General features: G+C 44.2%; 2 protein-coding genes across 2 annotated transcripts in view; one reads left to right on the forward strand and one right to left on the reverse strand.

Annotated features, from left to right (window-relative positions):
• LOC146178102 (uncharacterized) overlaps window positions 1–9,637 on the reverse strand; it is a 38,847-nt gene extending 29,210 nt beyond the window's left edge. Inside the window, exons 1-2 of the mRNA XM_084577936.1 lie at window positions 9,293–9,637; window positions 5,185–5,805 (exon numbers count right to left, since the gene is read on the reverse strand). Of these exons, the coding sequence (XP_084434062.1) occupies window positions 5,185–5,805; window positions 9,293–9,313 (642 nt within the window). The 5' untranslated portion in view covers window positions 9,314–9,637. The remainder of the gene's footprint in view (window positions 1–5,184; window positions 5,806–9,292) is intronic.
• Window positions 9,638–11,103: 1,466 nt separating this feature from the next.
• Window positions 11,104–21,920, forward strand: part of LOC146178103 (uncharacterized) — a 22,988-nt gene continuing 12,171 nt past the window's right edge. The window contains exons 1-3 of the mRNA XM_084579634.1: window positions 11,104–11,557; window positions 13,909–13,955; window positions 14,276–14,407. Coding sequence (XP_084435760.1) covers window positions 11,297–11,557; window positions 13,909–13,955; window positions 14,276–14,407 — 440 coding nt within the window. The 5' untranslated portion in view covers window positions 11,104–11,296. The remainder of the gene's footprint in view (window positions 11,558–13,908; window positions 13,956–14,275; window positions 14,408–21,920) is intronic.

A 21,920-nucleotide genomic window follows, 5' to 3' on the forward strand; every position in this document is an offset into this window, starting at 1 on the left:
ATGATTTCACGCAAGTGAGTTCTGTGCTCCGAGAAAAGCCTACAGCTGAACATTCTGTTGCTGTGGTACCCCAAGGAGACGTTACCATGAGCCACAGAAGACCATTCCTGTATGTGCAACAAAATGATGCACCTTTAACCAAAGACCATGCACTGATGCATGGAGCCTCTACGGCTGCCAAAATGTGGGTCTGTAGAAGAGATGCATGGAAAACCAAGAGTGCAACAACTCTTGAAGCTTAAAGGGGTGATAATACGGTTCAATTAATCAGTGCCAAAACTGCCACTGACTGACCATGAGTTTGCAAGGGCATTCTTGGGAGAATTGCTTTGTGGGGATCTGCCGATCAAATGCAAGGTAATCTACAGGAAATGCATGTGCAATGAGGCGTTTTCACCGTCTTCACACTCTGTGCAGCCCCTCAACAGTCACTAACAGTTGGCAAAGGGCCTACCACGTGCCTATGACAGTTTCAAACACTCCAGCACCTAACAAGCCTTTTCCTGTGTTGGTATCTCTTGGCATTGCCATATTACGCCCATCTTAGCATCAGGTAATGCACACTCCGTCTTAGGTGTAACTCTAAGCACACACACTCCAAGAAAAAAATTGCTAGTGTCACACTTATCTACCTCAAAATTGAATACCCTTCCCCTGAGTTTGTCTTACTCACTGTGCGCATTTCACGATGCCAGCAAGGCGCTACAGATGTACTGTATGGGCAGAAATACAAGAGGCAAATAAAGCGCCGCAGATACTTTGACTAGGTGCTATGTCCCACTTCCACCGAGGACATATGGAGACCTGGCCAGGAGCGAGCCACAATAGAGATCAGTGCGAAGCGACAGCATGGCATGGATCTCTAAACGGACACCTAAATACCTGCACCAGTGTTGCCGAAGCAGGAGACACGAAAGTCAAAACTCAACAGCCCAAAAGCGGCTCTTCTGTTCAGTCATCGACAGCTAGTAAAGATCTGTTCACAGTGAGGATACGAGGAAGAGAGGAGGTTAGATGTCGGGAAAGAAGGCAGATGCATTGGCGCGAAGGGTATGCAGGAAAACACATTCTGCAGTGTATTCGAGACACCTAGTGCACAGTGTTGATATTAGCGCTTCCGCAAAAGTTGCCTGTAGTCTGGACTGGATAGCCTGGCCTGGCCTTAGCCCAAGGCTGAGACAGAACGGCCTCTGAGCAACTTGAGCCCGGCCCAAGGTCTGGACCAGGTATGGGCTTTCGGGCAGGCCTGATCCCATGCATAGCTCCATTTTGAATATACATGCCTCATAAATATCGTCACGACTGAAGTCACAGGGAGCCGTGAAGGTACACGTAGCCGAGGACCAGAGAATAAGAATAATATCAAATCCCTGCAAAAACATGCGGTTTGCTTCATCTTTTCAGGTTATTCAGTACCCCGTAGCCTGCCTAGCTATACCTCTTAAACTGTTTCATCATTCTATCTGCCCCCTCTCCCGCCATGTAATAACCTTGAACGTGGGCTTTTGCAGGTATTGTGAATAAAGAGATAATCAATAATGCGCTGCGTATTGCAGTTAATTAAAAATAAAATCAAATGCGAAGTAAGACGCAGGGCTGCATGGTCTGTCGCTACAGCGCGCAGCACAGCTGTTTCTCCCCCCCTCTTCAAGACCACGACGAAAGGGCCAGATACTCTTCTCTCCCCCAAAAGAGAAAAATAAAGTTACTCACATAGCCAACACGGACTTAGCCACCTTCGCGGCGCAATCTGAGCCATGAAGGCGGCGAAGTCCACTCCAGATGTTGCTTGACAGGCCTCTTCATACAGCACTGCTTTTTCGAAACTGACACATTTAGAGCTCGCATATTGAAAAGCTTTGCAGTTCCGTTGGCAATTACAGCATCATGGTACAGATGACACATACTTCCCCAATCCAGATTCAGTTCCGTGCCTTCACTAGTTCCTCCAAAATGAGAAATTAAATAAAGCATTGAAATACACAAAGTTTTCAACTCAATGTTCCTGAATTTGCAAAATATGCTAATTCTTGTTATGAGGTGAAGTTGTAAATTGCAGGGTTTAATGTCTTGAAGAGAAACTTAGGTGAAGGAAAACTACAGTATAGGGCTCCAGATTAATTCAGAGCATCTGAGGTGCCTAAATGTGTTGGCAGTGCATAGCGAACAAGTGCTACATTTTGTGCGAAGGTACTACTTCACAGGGTAAATTCGAAAACCAAGAGGCCTCTAGGAAGCTTCGTTCTTTGACCTTCCTAGGAAAAAGAATGCATCAGAGTGAATTTGAATGAATTTCTCATGGGAAGTGAGTACTGAACCACACAGCTACTGCATTAGCTGGCCCCTGGTGCCCTTAACTGTCACTCTCTAGCACTATGCATTGCGTGTCGTCACCTTCACCATCTTCCACCCGTATGTAATGGATCCTGAACACATAGCTACCGCATTTACCTCTTAAGGTATGTTAAGCCGTCCCAAATCTTTATAACATGCTACCACTAAGTCACCGATCTCACCAACCTTTGCCTGGAGCTTGACTTCAATCCTTAGCCTTAGGCAAAAACAAAATTAAATTTGACATTCTTTCACACATAGTTTTCATTTGGTCAACTTAGATAAATCGGCTGCATTTTTGTGGGCTTTGTCAAAACATGGCCACAGCAGTTGAAATCGAATCTGCAACTTTGCGACCAGAAGCTGCATGTCAAAACCACAGAGCCACTCTGGCAATCTTGCTGCGAACCGAGTCCTTTAGAGCTTAGGGCTAATATGAATCACTCTGGGGCTCCTAATGCGGCTTTAACTTGTACTAGGGCTGAACTGTCTTTTGCATTCTGTCTTAACAAAACAGAGCATCCCACTAGACAATTTGCAAAAACCATCAGAGTTGTTCAACATACAGGCAAGTCAGCAGGACAAAGAAAGCTATTTAATTCGAGCCAATCATTTTGTTCTGAAGTGGGGATGAATATTTCTATGGGATAAAGATTCGACTGACAGATAAGCAAGCACACAGGAAAATGTTCTAACTCCAAGAGCATTGTTACCATGAAAGTTTAAAATTCAATTGCGTAGTGTATGTTATTATGTTGCGTAGTGTATGCCGATGTTATTAAATTTAATGACTGCATTTATTTCGTATTACCCTTGTTTAAAAAGACCAATTGACATAAAGCATGCTGAATAATAAGGAAAACTGAACACAGACAAGCCGCACTTGAACATAGCATTTCCTTGAAATAATGCTTCAAATGTGTAGGGACAAAAAACAAATGAAGCAAATGAAAATGGTAGGTTGCAAGATAAACACAAACCAAAAGTCAGGTTATCAGACCGTTAGGGCAAAATCTTTCGCAAAAGAGGCGCTGACTGTACGTGTCTACAACCATTTCTTACTCTATCTCCCTCTAAAAACTCTATTACTGCTTAGGTGGTCTGCATAGACTGGCTGTCAATAATCACACATCTCTAGAAATGAGCAGCACAGACTTTGCCTCTTTCAAAAAGTCAGTTATAACAATGAATTGAAATAGTGGCATGTATCTGATATACATTGTTGGCATGATCATGGCTTTGCACACAGTCACTTGAACATCATTCACTGTGGCCAACACAGAATGATTTCATGAGCAGATCATATATTAATGTTCTAAGTTGGGCTAGTTGCTATGCATTCACTGTTAATGAGCGCAAACAGGCGATGAGTATTCCTCTCATACATGCACGCATGGCAGAAATACTACCTCTTTCTTTTTGGGTCTGTCTTCAAGAATCCACTAGAGGTATACATAATTTTTTTGAGGATGCCATACGATAGAGAATAAAGCACATGGGAGTACCACCACTCAACATCAACTGATAAATCAGGCTAAAGAAAAAAAAGGACTGCACTCAATCGAGTACACATATGGCTTTCTAGGAACATTCCAAAGACAGGCTTGCAAAATTCTCCTTTTTAACAGTTTTTCTGTGTGAGTGCCAAAGCAATGATGCTTGCTTGCCTCATGGCTCACACACTCCGCCCCTGTTACCTTCCTCTGTCCACGTATAATGTTGGACACGATCTACCAACTAGCCCACACCTTTACACTACTGAGATGCATCCGCTTTGCAACCCTTCAAAAAACAAAAAACAAAGAACTGAGCAGGAGTCATGCTTTTATTTGCAGTTTTAAGCGCTCCTTCATACTTGCACAATTACTTATAGATGTTTTTAGTGTGACATGTTTTTCATTCTACATTATACTTCATTCCACAAGTGGTATGCAGTCCTAGAAACCTATACTGATCTTAGCCAATGGGAATGTTGTGGTCTGTATAAATGTGCTGTCCCAAGAAAGGCGGCTCCATCACAGAGACAGTGTGCACATGCTGCACATAGGAGATGCCATGACAGGAACGAACTGCGCACCATGGACAAAGACACAAGGAAGGGAAATACGAGACACACGACTGCCGCTAATGTCTCTTCTCTTCCTTTTCCTGTGTCCTTGTCCACTGCGCATTGTTCATTTCTCTCGTGCTGCAACAACATGTCCAAGCTGCCATGCCAGTGAGGAGCGTTCAAATGGTGGTAAAACTTTTCAGCAGACTTCTGTAGTGATCTGTTCGTGCAGGCTTTCTCTGTCAGTTTACCCTTTGGATGAAACGCTCGTACTCTCCAGAGAAAAAAATAAAAGGCAGAGTTATCTTTGCATAGTGGGTGGATCAGTGCTCGTCTCTTGTGCGTCTCTTCTTGTGTTTCGTCTTTTCGCGCTATTCCACCCACTATGCAATTGTACCAACTCGCCCAACTGTCCATCCTACTTCAAGAGTTATCTTTCCAATTACTGGAATAGTTGTTTGAAACGTAGTTCAACACTGTGCAAATATTTGAGGAACTATTTGCTGCACCTCTACAGCCTTGATTGTACAAGAGAGCTGTAGGTTCCACAGTGCAGCAAACAACTTGTGAAATGGAGTATAGTTACTGTGATGTACTATGTAGGCAGAATTGAAGTGCCTTCTTTAATGTCTTGACATTATGTCCTCAATTGTTTTTCTATACTGGGAAAGACAGGCCTTCGTCACAGAGATCCTTTTTGTACACTGTCTTTCAGAAATTAGAAAAGCCGGGTGCGGTTTTGACAGCATTCTAGTGAAAGCACTGATAAAAGGACAAAACTATGCAATCCCACCACTTACCAGCAGAGAAAGGCTGGTAACGGACACAGTAGTCACTGGTTGTACATCGTCATAGCCTTGAAGAGGTGTGGCTAGGGCTGCAGCAGAGTTCACAGGAGTTGGGTTGCTTGTGCCAATGAGGTCAGGAGTTGAGTGTTGAAGGTGATTTGCATCTGGTGTTGAACTTGACAGACTAGAGCCAATGAGGTTGTGACTGGGACTAGTACTGTTAGCAGGCAAAGTGGATGTACTCAATAAAGGTTGGTAAAACTTTGGGTATTCGGTTCCTACCGCTGCGTTAGCTAATGCAGGTGATGCTGGATGAACTGGTGTTGGCATCAGAATAGGAGGGGTGGAGACGAGCTTGGCTTGCTCTCTTTCCAAGGCCTTTTGCTGCTCACGCTTAGCCACAGCATTTTTATGTTTTTTCCCTCTCTCATGTTGCTCCAGATTAACCATACCAGATATTTCAGTTTCACAAGGTATACACTTGATGAAATTATCACCTTCGGACATCAACCTAGGGGCTGTATTAGAAGTGCTCTGCTTAAGATGCTTTTCACTCTTTATGTGATCTACGTAACTTGCTGGACCAGTGAACGTTTTTTTGCATAATGTGCACTCATACAGTCCATTGCTGAGCTGTGTACATGGAAAGGAAAGGGAGAAGAAAGTTTTCATCAGACAATCATATATGGTCCGCGAAAATACAGCAAGTGTAAATACAAGCAGATTAATTAGGAGATACACCTTCTGCAATCATCTCTGATAATAATGTTTTGCAGGACACGCAAGTGCTCACTACTTGCTAAATTTGTGTGGCAAGCAATGCAAATATACCCTTTACAAGAAGACACAGTAGAGATATGGGGACTTCTAACCGCAATGAAGGGTAGAGGTGAATACGCCGTGACTTATCAAGGTAGAAGAAAATAGTGCAGGAGACGGGACAAGGAAGTAGACAACACAAGCGCCGACTAACAACTGAATGTATTCAAAGCGGGAGCGTATGAATACATATGAATACACTGGGCGACAGGTGTAAAGGAAGAAAAAAAAGAAGGGCCATAGCGTCAACACGAAAAAATGCCATGGTCATCATTAAGAGTTAAGATAGGAAAGCTCGTGGTGCGACAACAAAACAGAAGGTATGTTTGCGCATGAAGCCACTTTGCGGGCGATGATAAGAGCGTCGAAGATTTTCCTGGTATGTTTTTCTGGGTAGCATTTTAAAATGACGCACTGTATGAAAAGCAGAACACAATTCGGACAAGATTTACAATGATGCGCCAAGTTGCTTTTAGGCACAATGTCAGCAAGGGACGATGCATGTTCTCTGAGGCGATCATTGATGCATCGCCCTGTCTGATCTACATACGAGGCCCCGCAAGAAAAAGGCACCTCGTAAACAACGTGGATGTGGCAGGCAACAAAACACTTACTATGTCTCGTCACATGCAACCACTCGAGGACCTGAAAAGTTAACCTCCTTGCATATACGCTCCTCCAGTTTGTAAGGGGCACTGAACAAAACATGTACGCCTACCCTGCGTGCGACATGGGACACTTGATGCACGTACGAAACAACCGCAATGTTTGTCCGGTTCATCGGCTTGTTTTTTGTGGCCCACAGAGTCCCAGCACTTTCTTAGCAAACCCTCAACAACACTGAACAAAACAAGTTCCGGAAAGCCGGCTAACTTCAACTGTCCTATCTGAGCGTGGAAACTGATCTGCACCTGGTGTTTACACGACCTGGTGATGGTATTTTGGAGGAGAAAGGCGAGTTTCAAATATTGTGAAAAGATGGCACACATGGGAGGTCCCGTTACTTGGGTCAGTCCTAAACATTACAAAGAAGTCATTGCATCCTGTAACTGCCTGTCGCAATGAGCCAGCATGATGTCACTGAGTAGAAGGGCAAGACAGGCTCCAATGCAGATTCCTTCTTTCTGTATGTAGAGCGAATGTTCACCAGAGTTGAGTGCAAATAAAAGGAGAGCGCTTCCAGGAAGTTAAAGGTACTGATGCCGGATTCAGTACCTCTAACTTTCTGGAAGCGCTGTCCTTTTACCTACAGTCAATTCTGGCGAAGATTTGCTCTACATACAGAAAGAAGGAATTTGAATTAGAGACTTTCTTGCACCTCTGCTCACTGACATCATGCTGGCTCATTGCAACAGGCAGTGCCATGACCGGCCTCGACGTGATAAAAGTCTTTAGTTATCTCGATGACTTCTTCGTAATTTTTAGGACTGACCCAAGTGATGTGACCTGCCGTGTGGGCCATCTTTTCACAATATTTGAAACTTACCTTTCTCCTTTTCGTCTGACAAAGGAAATACAAAACGAAGGACGTGTACGTTTCGTGGATATGACAGTCATCGACCACAGCGAACACCATTGCTGGCGCTACAAGCTCCGTGCACGAGAAAGCTTCCTGCCATACACGTCCACCCAGTCCAGGTCGTCAAACAAGTTGCTACAGGGGCCCTCCAAAATGCCATCACCAGGTCGTGTAAACACGAGGTGCAGATCAGTTTCCAAGCTCAGATGGAACGGTTGAAGTTAGCCGGCTTTCCGGAACCTGTTTTGCTCAGTGTTGTTGAGGGTTTATTAAGAAAGTGCCGGGACTCTGTGGGCCACAAAAAACAGAAGCTGATGAACCAGAAAAACCTTGCAGTTGTTCTGTATTTGCATCAGGTGTCCCATAAACTTAAGCTTGTCGCGCGCAGGGTAGGCATACATGTTTTGTTCAGTACCCCATACAAACTGGAGTGTATGTGCAAGAAGGTTAACTTTTCAGGTCCTCGAATGGTTGCATGTAACAAGAGACATAAGAAGCGTTTTGTTTCCTACCGCACCCACGGTGTTTACTAGGTGCCTTTTTCTTGCGGGGCCTCGTATGTAAGTCAGATGGGGCGATGCATCAATGATCGCCTCAGAGAACATGCATTGTCCCTTGCTGACATTATGCCCAAAGCAACTTGGCGCTACATTGTAAATCTTGTCCGAATTGTGTTCCGCTTTTTGAACAGAGCGTCATTTTAAAATGTTACCCTGAAAAACATACCAGGGAAATCATCGAAGCTCTTATCATCGCCTGCAAAGGGGCTTCATGTGCAAGCATACCTTTTGTTGTCGCGCCACAAGCTTGCCGATCTTAACTCTTAATGATGAGCATGGCATTTTTTCATATTGACGTTGTGGCCCTTCTTCTTCTTTGTTTTCCTTCCTGCGCATCTGTCGCCCAATGTATTCATACGCTTCCGCTTTGAATACATTCAGTTGTTAGTCGGCGCTCGTGTTGTCTACTTCCTTGTCCAGTCTCCTGCACTATTTTCTTCTACCATGATCAGTCACCAACTCGCCCAACAACACACTTTGACGCCGTGACTTGATGCTGTTGCATTAAACTTATGCTCATCGACATACAGCCGCGGGCCAATCGCGAGCTACAAGCACCAGCACGCAAGGCATTATTTCGCTGCCCGCCAAGAAAACCTTTTTAGAGTAACACGATCGAACCAATCATAAGACCGCAGCAACGACGGCGGAATTTCGCGAGATTAGGATTGAAAAATAACGAGCTGAGCTCTTCACTGCAATTAAGATGCACGCAGCTGACTCAACGACGGACATTTGCGGCGGTGCACCCACGCAATGGGAAAAATAAAACGAATGATCCGATTTGAAAGCAAACATGTCGCACAATTTCGGGCTCGAATTTACGACAGTAAGTACTGTAAACACACCTTACGCCACCACTACACGCACGAATTCATAATTCGTACATTTCTGTTCACGTCATCCACATGCGGATGTTTATCGCGCCGAGCTGCGCGACAGCTGAGAGCTAAGCATCGCGGACATGAGCGAATGCCATATTTCTCCACAGCGACATACCATGAAGCAACAAGTGACTCGTAACAGAGGCGACTTCTGGTCAAGCCATTTGAATTTCCATATTCAGTTTAAGTGTTGTAGCTTTTAATGCAAGGGCACGCATGCACGTACACGCACTCGCGCATTTACAAGAGAGAAAAAAAGATTGCTTGCTTTAGTGGTAAAGTCACTACGCCACGCGATCGCCGGGATGCCAGGCGAATTTCGAAAAAGGTTTATTTACCTTGCCAGGTCCTGGAACCATTTCGATCGACAGACAAGTGGAATTCTGCACCCTTTACTTTTCGCGCCCGATCCGACAAACTCTAGCTGACAGTGAAAGTCGAGCCTTTCAGTGATTACCGTATGTTACGTAGGTTGCGATCAGTTCCTAGGCGGCAAATTTGTTGCTAATCGCTTCTTTTGCGTGGCTGCTGTCGTCGGAAACCTACACTGGGCTACTGGCCCTGCACCTACTGGGAATGCTAGAATTGCTAGAATGTTCTTTAAGCGGTTTACAAACATGGGCCAAGGCAGGTCGCCTTGCATTGGCTACATCTTGCGCACGTCTTGCATCCGTTTACATTTTGCCGGTAAAAAAAAAACGAAACTGAAAGCATGTGCGTTTGACAGCTCTGTTTTTGAGAAAATATTTTATGCTTAATCCTTGTCTTTAATGCAGCTACAAAGCCCACTTATACCCACTTCAATAATAAAGTGCTTTAGGTACTCTTTGCTTTATTTTATATGCTGGTATGTAGAGCAGAGCATGTACAGATGCGGTACATGCGGTACCAACGTTTATAGAAGTATCTATAAACGTTGATGCGGTACGTGTTCAGGCATAGAGTTTGTTCAGGAGCAAGAAGCCCGTGAGAAATAATTCTACGGTGTAAATGTGCTTATGTCGGCTTCAGAGGGTGTGATGAGTTTCGAAATGTCAAAGAGAGCAATCATGCATTCAGTGACGTGGACGCGCTTAACATGAATGAACTATAGTGCAGCGTGGCTGGCGATTTGGCTGAGGTTTACTCGATTTGGCTGAACTAGCTGCACTAGTTCATTCATAATACGCGCGGCACGTCACCAACTAATAACCGAACGCATGATTGCTCTCTTTGACACTATACTTAGAACAGCTGACATAAGTGACATAAGCACATTTAAACCGTAGAATTATTTTTCACGGGCTTCTTGCTCCTGAGCACGTACGGCATCTGTACATACCAGCATTATAAAATAAGGCTTGTTCAATAGTTGGATTTCATTTTCAGTATCGAACACCGTGTTCGATCGTGCTGCAATTTTGCAGTTAGCTGCCTTGGATTTTTTTTTTATAGGAATTTTTGCGTTCAGTGCATTCTAGGTGAACTTCTGAAAGCGGAGCACGTCTAAGCCGAGTAGTACCTTTTGCTTGTAGAAGGACAACAACGTACGCGCATGAATGAGCGTCTTCTTCATGCTGTTTGTGAATCGTGCATTCAGCAGCATTATTTCAAAATGTGTCAGGTTACACCTAGCTTTAAAATAAAGATTGCCCAGTAAAATTGTCCTTCCTGATGGCGATTATTTGTGAAAAAGATGCGTTGACAATATATCAGCTGCTCGAGGTTAGCGCTTTGTTTCTAAAACAGTAGAAGATGGCCATCACAGGGCGACGAACTGAGAAGCATGTAAGAATCGGGTTCGAGATCATGAAAACAGCTTCCACACAGGGTATGTGCATCGAATAATGCACTAATGTGCATGTATGTGCATCGAATAATGAATAATGAATGAAAGAAGAATGTGCCCTCTATGAATCGTTAATATTCTCTTAAAACGAAGACATAATAAGGGTGTTTTTCGTTGGATGCAGCCGGTACAATTTTTTTCACGCTGGACGACTAGTAACAAAATTTGCATGTACTAGTTAGTTGGTTATGAGTTATGAGGTTATGTCACTTCGCTACGGAAGTCCAGAATTTGTTCCAGCAACGCGCTGGTGCGGCTGGAGTTTGAAGTTTCGTTTCTCATGTTTCCTTGAAAGTTGTCCGCGCTCTCTATTCTGAGGTATTCCCGTAGCCGTGTGTTATGTGTGTGTGTGTGTGTGCTACTGTGTGATATTGGTGGCGCGGAATTGTTTAGCATTTCTTCGCACTTGCCACTGGCATTTGTGAGTTTATTGAAGATAATGCAATGAAATTTTAGCGGTTTCAATGAAGCGTTTTGGCTTCCTGCCTGTCATTGCAACGCATTGCCCGATTTGATGATGGTGGTCGATGTCGTGCCTTTCGATGCATTCGCGGACACACGGATCGGCATGGAAGACGATCTGGTGCTTCAATATACGGAGATGAGCGGCGCATTACTTCGGGACAGCCTCTCTGTGTGCACGGCGGCTTGCAAGAAATACCCCGATAGCCACGAGAAAGCCGCCAAGCGCATCAAGCAGACGATGGACAGACGCCACGGTTCGTCGTGGCACGTCGTCGTCGGCGCTTCGTTCGGCCTCGAAGTAACGCACGAAGTCCGGAACATTTTATACCTCATCTGCTACTCGAAGTTCGCTGTTTGCCTGTGGAGGTGTTCTTGAGAAATGCGAAAGTTCTGGCAGCGAGTTAGCTGTATCGGATGTATTAGTATTGCTCAAACTTCATTTGCAGCTCTGTGCGAATTTCTGGAGCTGTCGCTGCTGCGTCGTGTTGGTCAACGATGTCTGATAATTTCCTTGGCGTTGTGTTGTAGGCTTTATTTTAGTCGGTGCAACGTGTAGGTTCGTACGGTGCGCGAACAGGTTTGTAACAGTAGCCGACGCAAGGGGGGGGGGGGGGGGGAAGAAAGAAACCGCTAGGGTGCGGCCAATTATTTATTTTATTTGAACCACATTTGTGGTTGTCTTAGCGTCATACACGACACAGTGTCACTTTGATTTACAGGCCTTATAATCTGTATAAATGTTTATAATATGGTTTGTTGTTGGAAAGAAGAGAGTTAAATATAGCATGTCTATTTGGATTCTGTTTGAAAAGCATTGGGTTGGCGCTGTATTTTAAGTGCAGCTGAAGGCCAGTATTTCTACTTGGCAACTGTTAAAGCAAACCTAACCTGCCCAGCTTTGCGCTACTTAGCAAAGTGCAAGTGATAATCGAGACTTTCAATGCCTTGAATGACAGAATTGTGTTAGCACAGTATGAGTGGCAATTTGAGATTTGTGCCAAGTCATGGAAGGCTACTAGCTTTCAAGCCGGCCACGTCTCTCTCTCTTCCATATGGAGTGTTGCTTAGAGCTTCTGTTATCTTTCCATCGTATTGTATGCAGTAGAGTGAAAGAAAGGAGACAAACAAACTTAATCGTGGTGGCATGCTGATTTAGTGCAGAAACAAGTTCTGAAGGCTGCTTCATGACTTTATATAATAAGGGGCGGGGGGGGGGGGTTAATGAAATATAAGGCATAGCTTGTGACTAAGCTCAAAACATGTTTATTATCACAGACCCTAAAGAGATATGGGTTTTCGACGATGGGCGTAGCTTCTTTTCAATGAGATTGTAAATTAAGCTTTATCTCATTGCACACGACTTGTGCCCACATTGTCAGATGCTATTGCATTCCTGTGATATGCCAGTGCGTTTTTCATGTTCAATTTCGAACCCATCTTAGAATTCTACAACACTGTAATACCAACAGATCGGGACTGTTTAAATGTAAAAAAAAAGGATAGTGCGCACACGACACATCTCTTATGGAATGACTTTGGCAGGCGTTTTTTGTTAACACCACTCTGTCAATATGTACCGTGTAGAAATTGTGCATTTCTTATAGTAGAGGTCTCAAACATATTGCTTGTGGGCTGCATTGAGAAAATATCCCTCGTGCTCCATTGGTAGTAGATTAACAAAAGCAATAGAAACAGTAAATATAAATATAATTTTTGTAGGAAACAATAAAATAAATAAAAGTCAACCAAAGCATCTTGTTCCTAGACAACATCATCCAATTCTTTGTGGAAAAGAAAAGCAGCATGTGCTTGATTCTGCTTAAATGTTGCACAGATGACTTGGATAGGTTCAAAGGTAGCAGTGGTTAATAAATACCATAGTAACCTATCTTGAAAAGAAAGAAAAGGTAGGGTTTAATATAGTTAAGATGTGTGAAAGCTTTTGTACACAGATGGATGTTGATGGAAGTGACAACTTGCAATGCACAGCGCAACAATTTTTGCACTCTAAAATGATGGGGGATCAGCTGCGGTGATAAAAAGATTCCATACTTGTTTGCTATGGAAGATGCATGGGTTCGAATCCACTCGGCTCCGATGGCTTTTTTTCTGCACTATGTAGAGGCTTCAGACAAGATTTGTAGTTGGGTTTGATGATGTTAAGTAATGCTTTCACCCTAAAATGCAGGCTTGGAATTGAAAGAAGGGGCCATCTAGCCTTTTCGGCTTTTGCTCTTGAAGGCGGCTCATGAAAATTAACTAGCCAATGCCTCTTTTCAGCAAAGAATGCATGCCATCTGGGGACGAGTTTTTCTTTGCCAATTTTAGTGAGAAAAAGGGTTGTATGGTAAAGCCATCTCGTGAAACTGGCCCATGCTTTAGAAACAAAGGCTAAATATTCGGAGGTTGTGGGCCACATGTTGCTCATGGAAAACATGTTTTAGACCCCTGTCTTATAGTGTCGTGCTTTGTTACATGGTGGGTAGGACAGCTGTACAGCCATTCTACCCCATGTGCTGGCATTGTGGTATGTTAGAGTTCTTTGGAAGAACTGCAGGTTGTTGTTTAGTTTTTAACTATGAGAGAATCGGGAATTGTGTTGCCAAGAAATGGTGCTCTGTACCGAAACCTTTGTTACATACAAAGCATTTTGTGGTGCAGGATAACAAGAAGAGTTCGCGGGCAACATTTGGTGTGATACTTTATGTGTAAGTTCCTCCCAACAGCCTGGTGTTAGTAACCAGTTTTTGGTTCTAAAACAGTTTCAAAGTTTATTCATATGGGAACTAAGGAAGGTTTATTCAAATAGCATGGATGCACATGACACTGATTTATTCATTACGAAGCAGGTATGTCCCATTGCTTCTATGAATTGTGTTATAGTTCCTTGTTGCTGTTGCATATTGATTGTTTTTGTTTTTTGCTAGATTGTCACAAAATTTTGATGTGGACTGTTCATTGTCCTCAACGAATTTTCTCCTTTACTATGACCTGGGAACATGCAATTAAAAGGGATTTTATGTATCAGGCACCTGTTGATACGGAATGGCATGGAACCAGATGTGAACGGAGAGTCAAGGAGCAATCCTTTCAACATCTGCCCACTCCTACACAAATCTGAAACGCAACTGCGGCGAGAAATTGTTCACCTAACCATCAGGTATGCATCTCGGCTACTGTTGGCATGCTAAAAAAAAATCCATGATAAAGTCTGCCACGTTGGCATGCTTCTAGTTCTCTCATTATTCTCATTACTCTTTTCTAGCGTGCATAACATTGAAGAAAAGTAAAGGACCCCCTTTTGCTTTGAAATTGATAAGTACTTGCCCAGTTTATAATGTTGCTGGTATTCAGTGTTGCTTAGTGTTCAATTTATTTGTGGAATAACACTTCAAATCACAAATACAAGCTTCTGCTTTGTTGGTTAAAGTAGACCACACAATTTGATTATTATTTTCAGGCTTCTTTAAGTAACAATTAAGATCTTTTGTTGAGTCATACTGTCTTGCATGCACACAAAAAACTTTATGGTTAAGTGGTCGTCACGGTGCATACTAGGAGTGTGTGTTCTCGGTGACCTTTATTTCGGGATGTGTAGGCATTGCTGTTCCAGTCGCATGAACATGCCGTATATAACTGTTCATAAACAAGCCATATGAACATGCCTGCATGGACATGGTAACATGCCTGACTCGGCATCCAAGAGCACTGGAAGCTTTACTCTTTTTCCACCTTGCCACCTGAAATGAGGAACCAAAGTTGACAGCTCCTCCCAATGTTTTGACATTGTATCATGCGGTTTCATCAAGTCACACAAACAATTGAAGAATTGGTGCTTCGCCATGTCAGCTGCAAGTTACTACCTGCCAGACTCATACCCGTCATTTTTTGTTTACGATACCTACATCAGATTTTTAATTCAATAGTGTTAAAAGGGGCCCTATATAGCAAAGAGGTTATACTGACTAATGATGTTATAATCTTAAAAACAAACACAGCGTTCTCTGAAATAATACAGCATATGCAATGTGTTACTGAACAGAGGGTATAGTACAAAGCTTTTACAACTATGGTACACTAATGCATGTGAGAAGTGAACCGTAAAATTCACTGGGAACTAAGAGGTCGGCTCGACGTTAAATGCATGAGCATGGGTGGCTCTGCTGCAAGTTGCCTCACACTTTCTTATGTTGTTTGATTTCAAAGTGATTATGTGCACCTTTTACAGAGCAAGAACTTGTATTAATCTTTGCTCTATTTATCTCGTGTGCACTCATTGAGAAATAAAAACGAAAATGGACACATCTTCGTTGAGTGCTCTTATGTGCACCACCACATAACACATTTTGTATTGAGATTGCTTCATTATGAGATTGCAACACTTCCATAGACACCTGGCCATGCGTGTGTAGGCCGATGTTTCAACTACCGATTGATGATTGACTCAACTTGTAATGAGCAGTTTTGTTCTAACTAGGTATCACTCAGATTTGAAAGCAGGTAGTCAAACACTAATGCACAGGCTGCCAATTCTAACCAGGAACTGCCTTATCAGGCAAGATTATCGGTTCTTTCCGAAGGTATATAACAGTAGTTTCAGCGAACACTTAAATGATGCCTAAAGATAGATCAAAATAGAAAACATATTTTCAGGAATGAAGTCTCTGCTGCGAAGAGTGTTATTGAATGTAAAAGGGGTGTCGAATATTTGAAATGTCGAAGACGACTTGAATGTTTGTTATTTGATTTGTATTTGAAAAACTGATATTCCAAAACTGATGAATACACTGAAACACCACGGTTTCACTGCACTGTGCGCTTCACCGCAATACTTTACCGCTTTTACTGGGCAGTGAAGCTTGCTCAAAACGTGATGGGGCCGTTTGTCAAGAGGGCTTAGGGCCTTCCCGACAGTGTGCACGAAGCGAATTAAGCACTTGCTGTAACCTGGAGAAGACGTCATTCTCACCTCGGTTTCATCTCAAATGTAGAGTACCATCCTGCAGATGTTCATTAACAAAAATACTTAGCTCCAAATGGTTTTCGGCAGTTGTTTCTTTTTTTTTTTTGGCGCGGGGGGGGGGGGGGCGAATTCTATCATTCGCACACCTTTTACGGGCTTCTGAATGCCTTGCATTCCGAAATAACGGAGTGTACTGTCTTCAGCAGCGATATGGCAGCTGCATCCGATTTCATGCAGGTACTTCCTATCCAAAAATCCAAACAAAAAAAAAACAGTATATCGAACTTTGTATAAAATTTATACTTGATGTTTTAGTAGGGTGTACACTTCTGTGTAATTCTTGTTTAATTTTGTTAGCAAATACCACATGAATTCTGAAAGAAACAAGACGAACAGAGCTAGTCTTTTTTTTTTTTTTTTGTCATTGATCAGGTATTACAAGGCTTTGTTTTTCACATATTCGTATTCGAATCGTATTTAAAAATTTTAATATTCGCGCATCCTTACTAAAAGCCCTTCTAACTTAATTAGATAATAAGTATAACATATCGCTACACCACCGTTGGGTGTTTGTTCCTTCCAGTGGGAATTTCGAGACTTGGGTGAGGCCCGATAAGAGTTATAGCTGTGCTGAAGCCGCTGCTGCCATTATCTCTTTCTCTACTTGTTGAAAAGCTATTTTATGCTATTCCTTCACTGTGTACAATGGTCAGTTTTATCTGCTGCGTTTGGTGCAATAAGCTCGAATAGCGTCGGTCTCGTAGGCTCTGGCGCTGCGTTGATGCTACCCAAACCGGTTAAGCCGCATTACAACAGAGCTTATCTTTTAAAGCTTCCACAATACCTCTCAGTGACCTCATTGCATGCACGTTACTGAAACTGATGCAAGCGATGCGTACCAGACACACAGACTGGGAGAAGCGCGGGCGTGAGTAAAAATGAAGGGACACTCGAACGAGATGCACTACAGCAACACTGTTCTGAAACGCTATATATATATTTTTTAACCGTTTAACCGTTCGAAGTTTATCTTAACCGTCTTCCGTCTCAACCCGAGGCTCATTTGCAGTGAAATCGCGCACAAAGCTTCCGCGTTGCTGACCCTTTATTTCCTAGTAAAGTTTCACAACGGTGCTTACCCGACTTGGTTGCACCGCGCACGATTTAATAAAAATAATTGGTTTACAGGAAGGGAATAGCGCACTATCTGTCACACATATTTCTGTGGGCACCTGAACCAAGCGAGAGCTAACACCGACTTTCCGGCGAAGGTCATTGGCGACGCCATTTGGCCAGTCGCGTAAGGTGCCTTACAGTCGCGCTCATTGCAGCGCTCGATGGCGCCACCAGTTTCATTTGCCGAAAAGTTGGCGTCTGCACCTTCGCTCGCTCGGTTAGCTCGGTCCGATCGCAGATGGTTCTAGTTTCTCATCATGCTCGACCAAACCAGGTTAACACCATGGTGATACTACATACGTCACGAAAAGGTAAACAACGGGCAAGTTTTATGCGCGGTTTTAATGCAAACGATCGAGAGTTCGGGTGAGGTGGTGGAATTTTAGAGCGCAGCTCTTTGGCGCCCGTTCTTGGGTTTCGTGTCGGCGTCGTCGGCCTCGTAACCAGCTCCGTCCCCCTTTCATCCCCCTCAGTTCGAGCCGGCGCTTCGGCAACTGGAGCCTCGCAGGAAGAGGCGGGGGGGGGGGGGTACACTCAGCCGCTAACGATAGGGGCAGGAGCGCGCGCAGCAACCGGAGAACATGAGGAAAGGAAGGGGGTGTCGCCGGACTGATGCCACTGCCGCCGCCAGCGAGTCAAGACAACGTGACTGCGTAGAACGTCGCCGCCGTGCAGAAAGAGGAGGAGGGGATCCCCCCCATCTTCCTGCGTGGCGGCGAGGGTGCTCTCCGGTTGCGTGCATCCCGTTCTCACTCGCTAGCGGCGTCAGCTCAGCGGCATTAGTCAGTCGCTGCTATCTGTTCGCAGCGTAATGTTCCTATGGGCCCACGCGCTGCTTCCCGCAACCTTCCGATAACTCAATTGCTCTCTTCATTTATCCGACCACAAAGCTTCTTTCATGACAGCCAAAAACTGTTAATGGTGTGTTTCTTGAAGGAATACGTGTGAAAAATTAAAAAAAGGTTGTCTGTAATGGTACATACGTGTCTTGCTCGAAATCGTTACCTCAATCTATCGAAAAGGTGAAACAGCTGATGAGCTGCGCTCTAATTTCGCGTTAGGAAGTAGCGTAATCGTGGGCAATTTTTTCAAAGTGATTCAGATTAATTTGCAGAAAGCTGATACTAACCCCTTTAAACAGTACATTCTTGGTTCCATGCCAAACTGTAATGTAACATCCTTTTCAAATATTCGCGTAAACTGCGCCACCCCGGTGGGTTTACGCGAACATTTGAAAAGGTTGTTGTAATGTAAATAACATCCTTTTCAAATGTTCGCGTAAACCCGCCGGGGTGGCGCAGTGGTTACGGCGCTCGACTACTGTTCCCAAGGATGCGGGATCGAATCCCGGCCTAGGCGGCCGCTTTTCGCTGGAGGCGAAAGGCAAGGCGCCTGTGTGCTGTGCGATGTCAGTGCACGTTAAAGAACCCCAGGTGGTCGAAATTTCCGGAGTCCTCCACTACGGCATCTCTCATAGCCTCAGTCGCTTTGGGATGTTAAACCTCACAAACCAAACCAAATGTTCGCGTAAAAGTAAGAATCCTCACGTGAACATACTCTTAGGGTACCGGAATATTGGCAATGTTAGGACATGCCCCGCTCACGTTGAGATATCCCCATCACGCTTGATAGTGTCCGCTCACCGCTCTTTAATTTCGTCATGAAATAATGATTATTCTTTCGTGTAGTGTATCAGCCTCATGCCAAGGTCCATTAGCTTCATGGGGCGATGTAGAACTTTTTCACAAAGTGGTAGCGCAGAAGAATGCCTTCTTCGACGACGGCTGTGCAGCGGCAGCTGCAATGCTTGGTTGCTGTCTGAGGCGGTGACTACAGGTAATATTGCGATGGAGCACTTCGGGAATGTGCGCGCATGCGCAGATCGATGGGTGAAATCGGTCTATTGGAATCGGGCTCCAATAACAGCTACACGTTACCAGGAAACATCGCTACCTTAACATCGCGCATTCATCGAGCTTCCTACGCATCTTATGCGCTCGGTTTCGCTTCTGTGTGGAAACAGCGCGGTATTTTTTCGCAATGCAGGTATTTCGAATATACCTCTTTTGTTTTCGTTTAAAAATTAATATGCCGTTCATTGCCGTCGTTGCGCTGTTCTCCAACAATGAACTCAGCCCAAATCCCAGCTTAGTACAATATAATATGGCATTATTTTGGCTTTGGCTGCTAGCTCCTTCTGTATCACCCAAATGCTTTAATTAAAAGCCAGTCAAGGAGTAGATAAATGTGGATTACTTTGCGCTGGTTGCTATGCAGATTAATGGTGAATAGCAGTGGATTAGTAGATTAAAAGATACCAAATACTTTCGCCTTCACTGCCCGTAGTAGTATTAGGTGCCCTCCTTAAGCTTTGCCAGTCTCATGATCTCGTTCCTACCTTTGTCTTAATCCCTTCATTGTATAACAAGAGGCTGAAGCTTGGAAGCGAAAGTTCTCTGCAAGGGGAAGGGTGCACTCAGCTAAGTATCTAGCGGAGTATCAAAAAAATATGTAACGACTAAAGGAAACAAGAACGCAGCGGTTGTGAAAAATAGGGCACTGCCAATCGCAATAGGTACGAAATGGTACGAGGGATTTGAAAAGGGGTGATAGCCTGACTTACCAATGCAGTTTTGCATATGAGATCAGAGTTCCGAGCATGGCTGCGCGCAGTAGGTAAGTTTGCTTGAGGTGCTCGCGTAGGTACAGAAAACGAGGGGTAGAGTGACCAGGGGTGGTTTTAAATTGAGGGCAGGGGAGCTATAGCAAGAAGATAGAATCTCAACAGCGATTAAGAAAAATGGGGGAAAAGCAGTGGGCTAGGAATGTCTTCAGTTACCATGAACAGTGTTGACACAAAATGGAGGCAGCGGACAAGAAATTTGGCGAGCAAATATTTGGACAGCAGTCAGGAATTATCGGTAGACAAAAATGTTCAATAAACAGAGAGGGCCGGCTCTGTGGAAAACTGAGATGCAGTCCAAGTAGGTACTGGAAATGCGCAGAACATTCAAGCAGGAAATAGCAAAAGAAAATACCTACAATAAGGGGCAGCTCATTCTTGTTGGTGTGTGTGGGGAGGAGCAGGAAACGGTGAACACTTGATAATATCATGTAAAGGGCACTGGCCTATAGTTCAAGGCAACGGCGCAGATTTAGCCAAAGCATTGCGATTTAAGAATAGTGAAAGAAAAAGACTTGGCATAACCGAAGGGAGATTAGCCGACTGGTGGATAATAGCAAGGCAAGAATGAGTACAAAACATATTAATATCATAGCTAGTTGTGCGCTGCCCGATTCAAATGGATCAGCCTTAACCATGCTTGCATCTTCTGCGGGAACGTGAAACAAAAACCAAAAAACGGAATTAAAAACCGAAAAACCAGCGCGTGCGGATGGTACTGCAGGGCTATGGGAGATGTGGAGGGCGCTCGTAGCGCTCACGAATCTCGATGTCGGCGAAGGTATGGCGAATTAAGGCTCGCTGCTGGCCAAAAGACAGTTCGGTAACGTAGCAAAGCGGAGGGGCAGAACAGCGAATTCCTGGAGACAACGGCTTTGACCGCATCGTATAGAGGGGAGATCAATACTTTCGGAACTGCCGTCAGAGCGAGAGCGTAGGGAGCTCAGCACGAGGCAGCCACAGACTTACACCATTGTTTAATTAGACCATTGTTGAATTTAGCCAATTTTAAACGCGATATCATTAAAGGCCCCGTTAACCGTATAATCTGGCGTCGGCGTTGTGAGCAAAAAATATCGTGCATGGCACTGGTAGGTGGTAGCTGACAGCTGACATGGCCACGTACGTTTGGCAGGAGCTGCCAACTCGGGTTTCTCATTTCATATGGGAGGATGATTTTAGATTCAGCCTGCCAGGACCTTGTACTCTGTCAGACCAGGCTATGTAGTCACGTTCATACGGCTTGGAAAGCGAGGCTTTATCTACCGGGTGGTAGCCTATACGTCAATTCTCCATACCCTTAAAGGCAGAGCTTAAATGTCTCCCGTAATTTTCCAGCACCCATACGAATCAAGAAGGTTGTCAAGCAGCGTGACCCACCGCTGTTATTATTTGGACGCTTACCAAAAGTACACATTTGAAATGATTTTGGAAAACTTGGGGATACATAGAATAACGAAAAATTTAGTAAACTTTTTTCTTCACCTCCGTACGTGCTTTCTATAGAGACAAGAAATGCTGTCGAAGGTAAATGCTGCACAGTGTAGTTGTATTGCTACACCAGAGTTTTCCAGCATTTTTATTGGTTATGGAGCTTCAGCATAAGGCTATTGAGCTTTCTGCAAGGTTTAGGGCGGCCTTGCCGCGTGGATGACGTTGGATGGCAAGTTCACACTTTTGTGCTGGGCGTGAGGAGCGCTCAAAATTTGCAACTGAAAAAGCGCGTGGTGGTCACATTTCATCTATCCGCAGGACCGTGCAAAACTTTAGAGGCGAGGGACTGAGCAACACTTCTTCGCGTTCCTGCTGGATAGCGGCCAGCTACGAGTTTTCCCACCGGCAGAAATTGTG

This window comes from Amblyomma maculatum, chromosome 9 (genome assembly GCF_055883805.1).
Source record: "Amblyomma maculatum isolate TAMU_Amacu chromosome 9, ASM5588380v1, whole genome shotgun sequence".
NCBI classification, from domain to species: Eukaryota; Metazoa; Arthropoda; class Arachnida; order Ixodida; family Ixodidae; genus Amblyomma; species Amblyomma maculatum.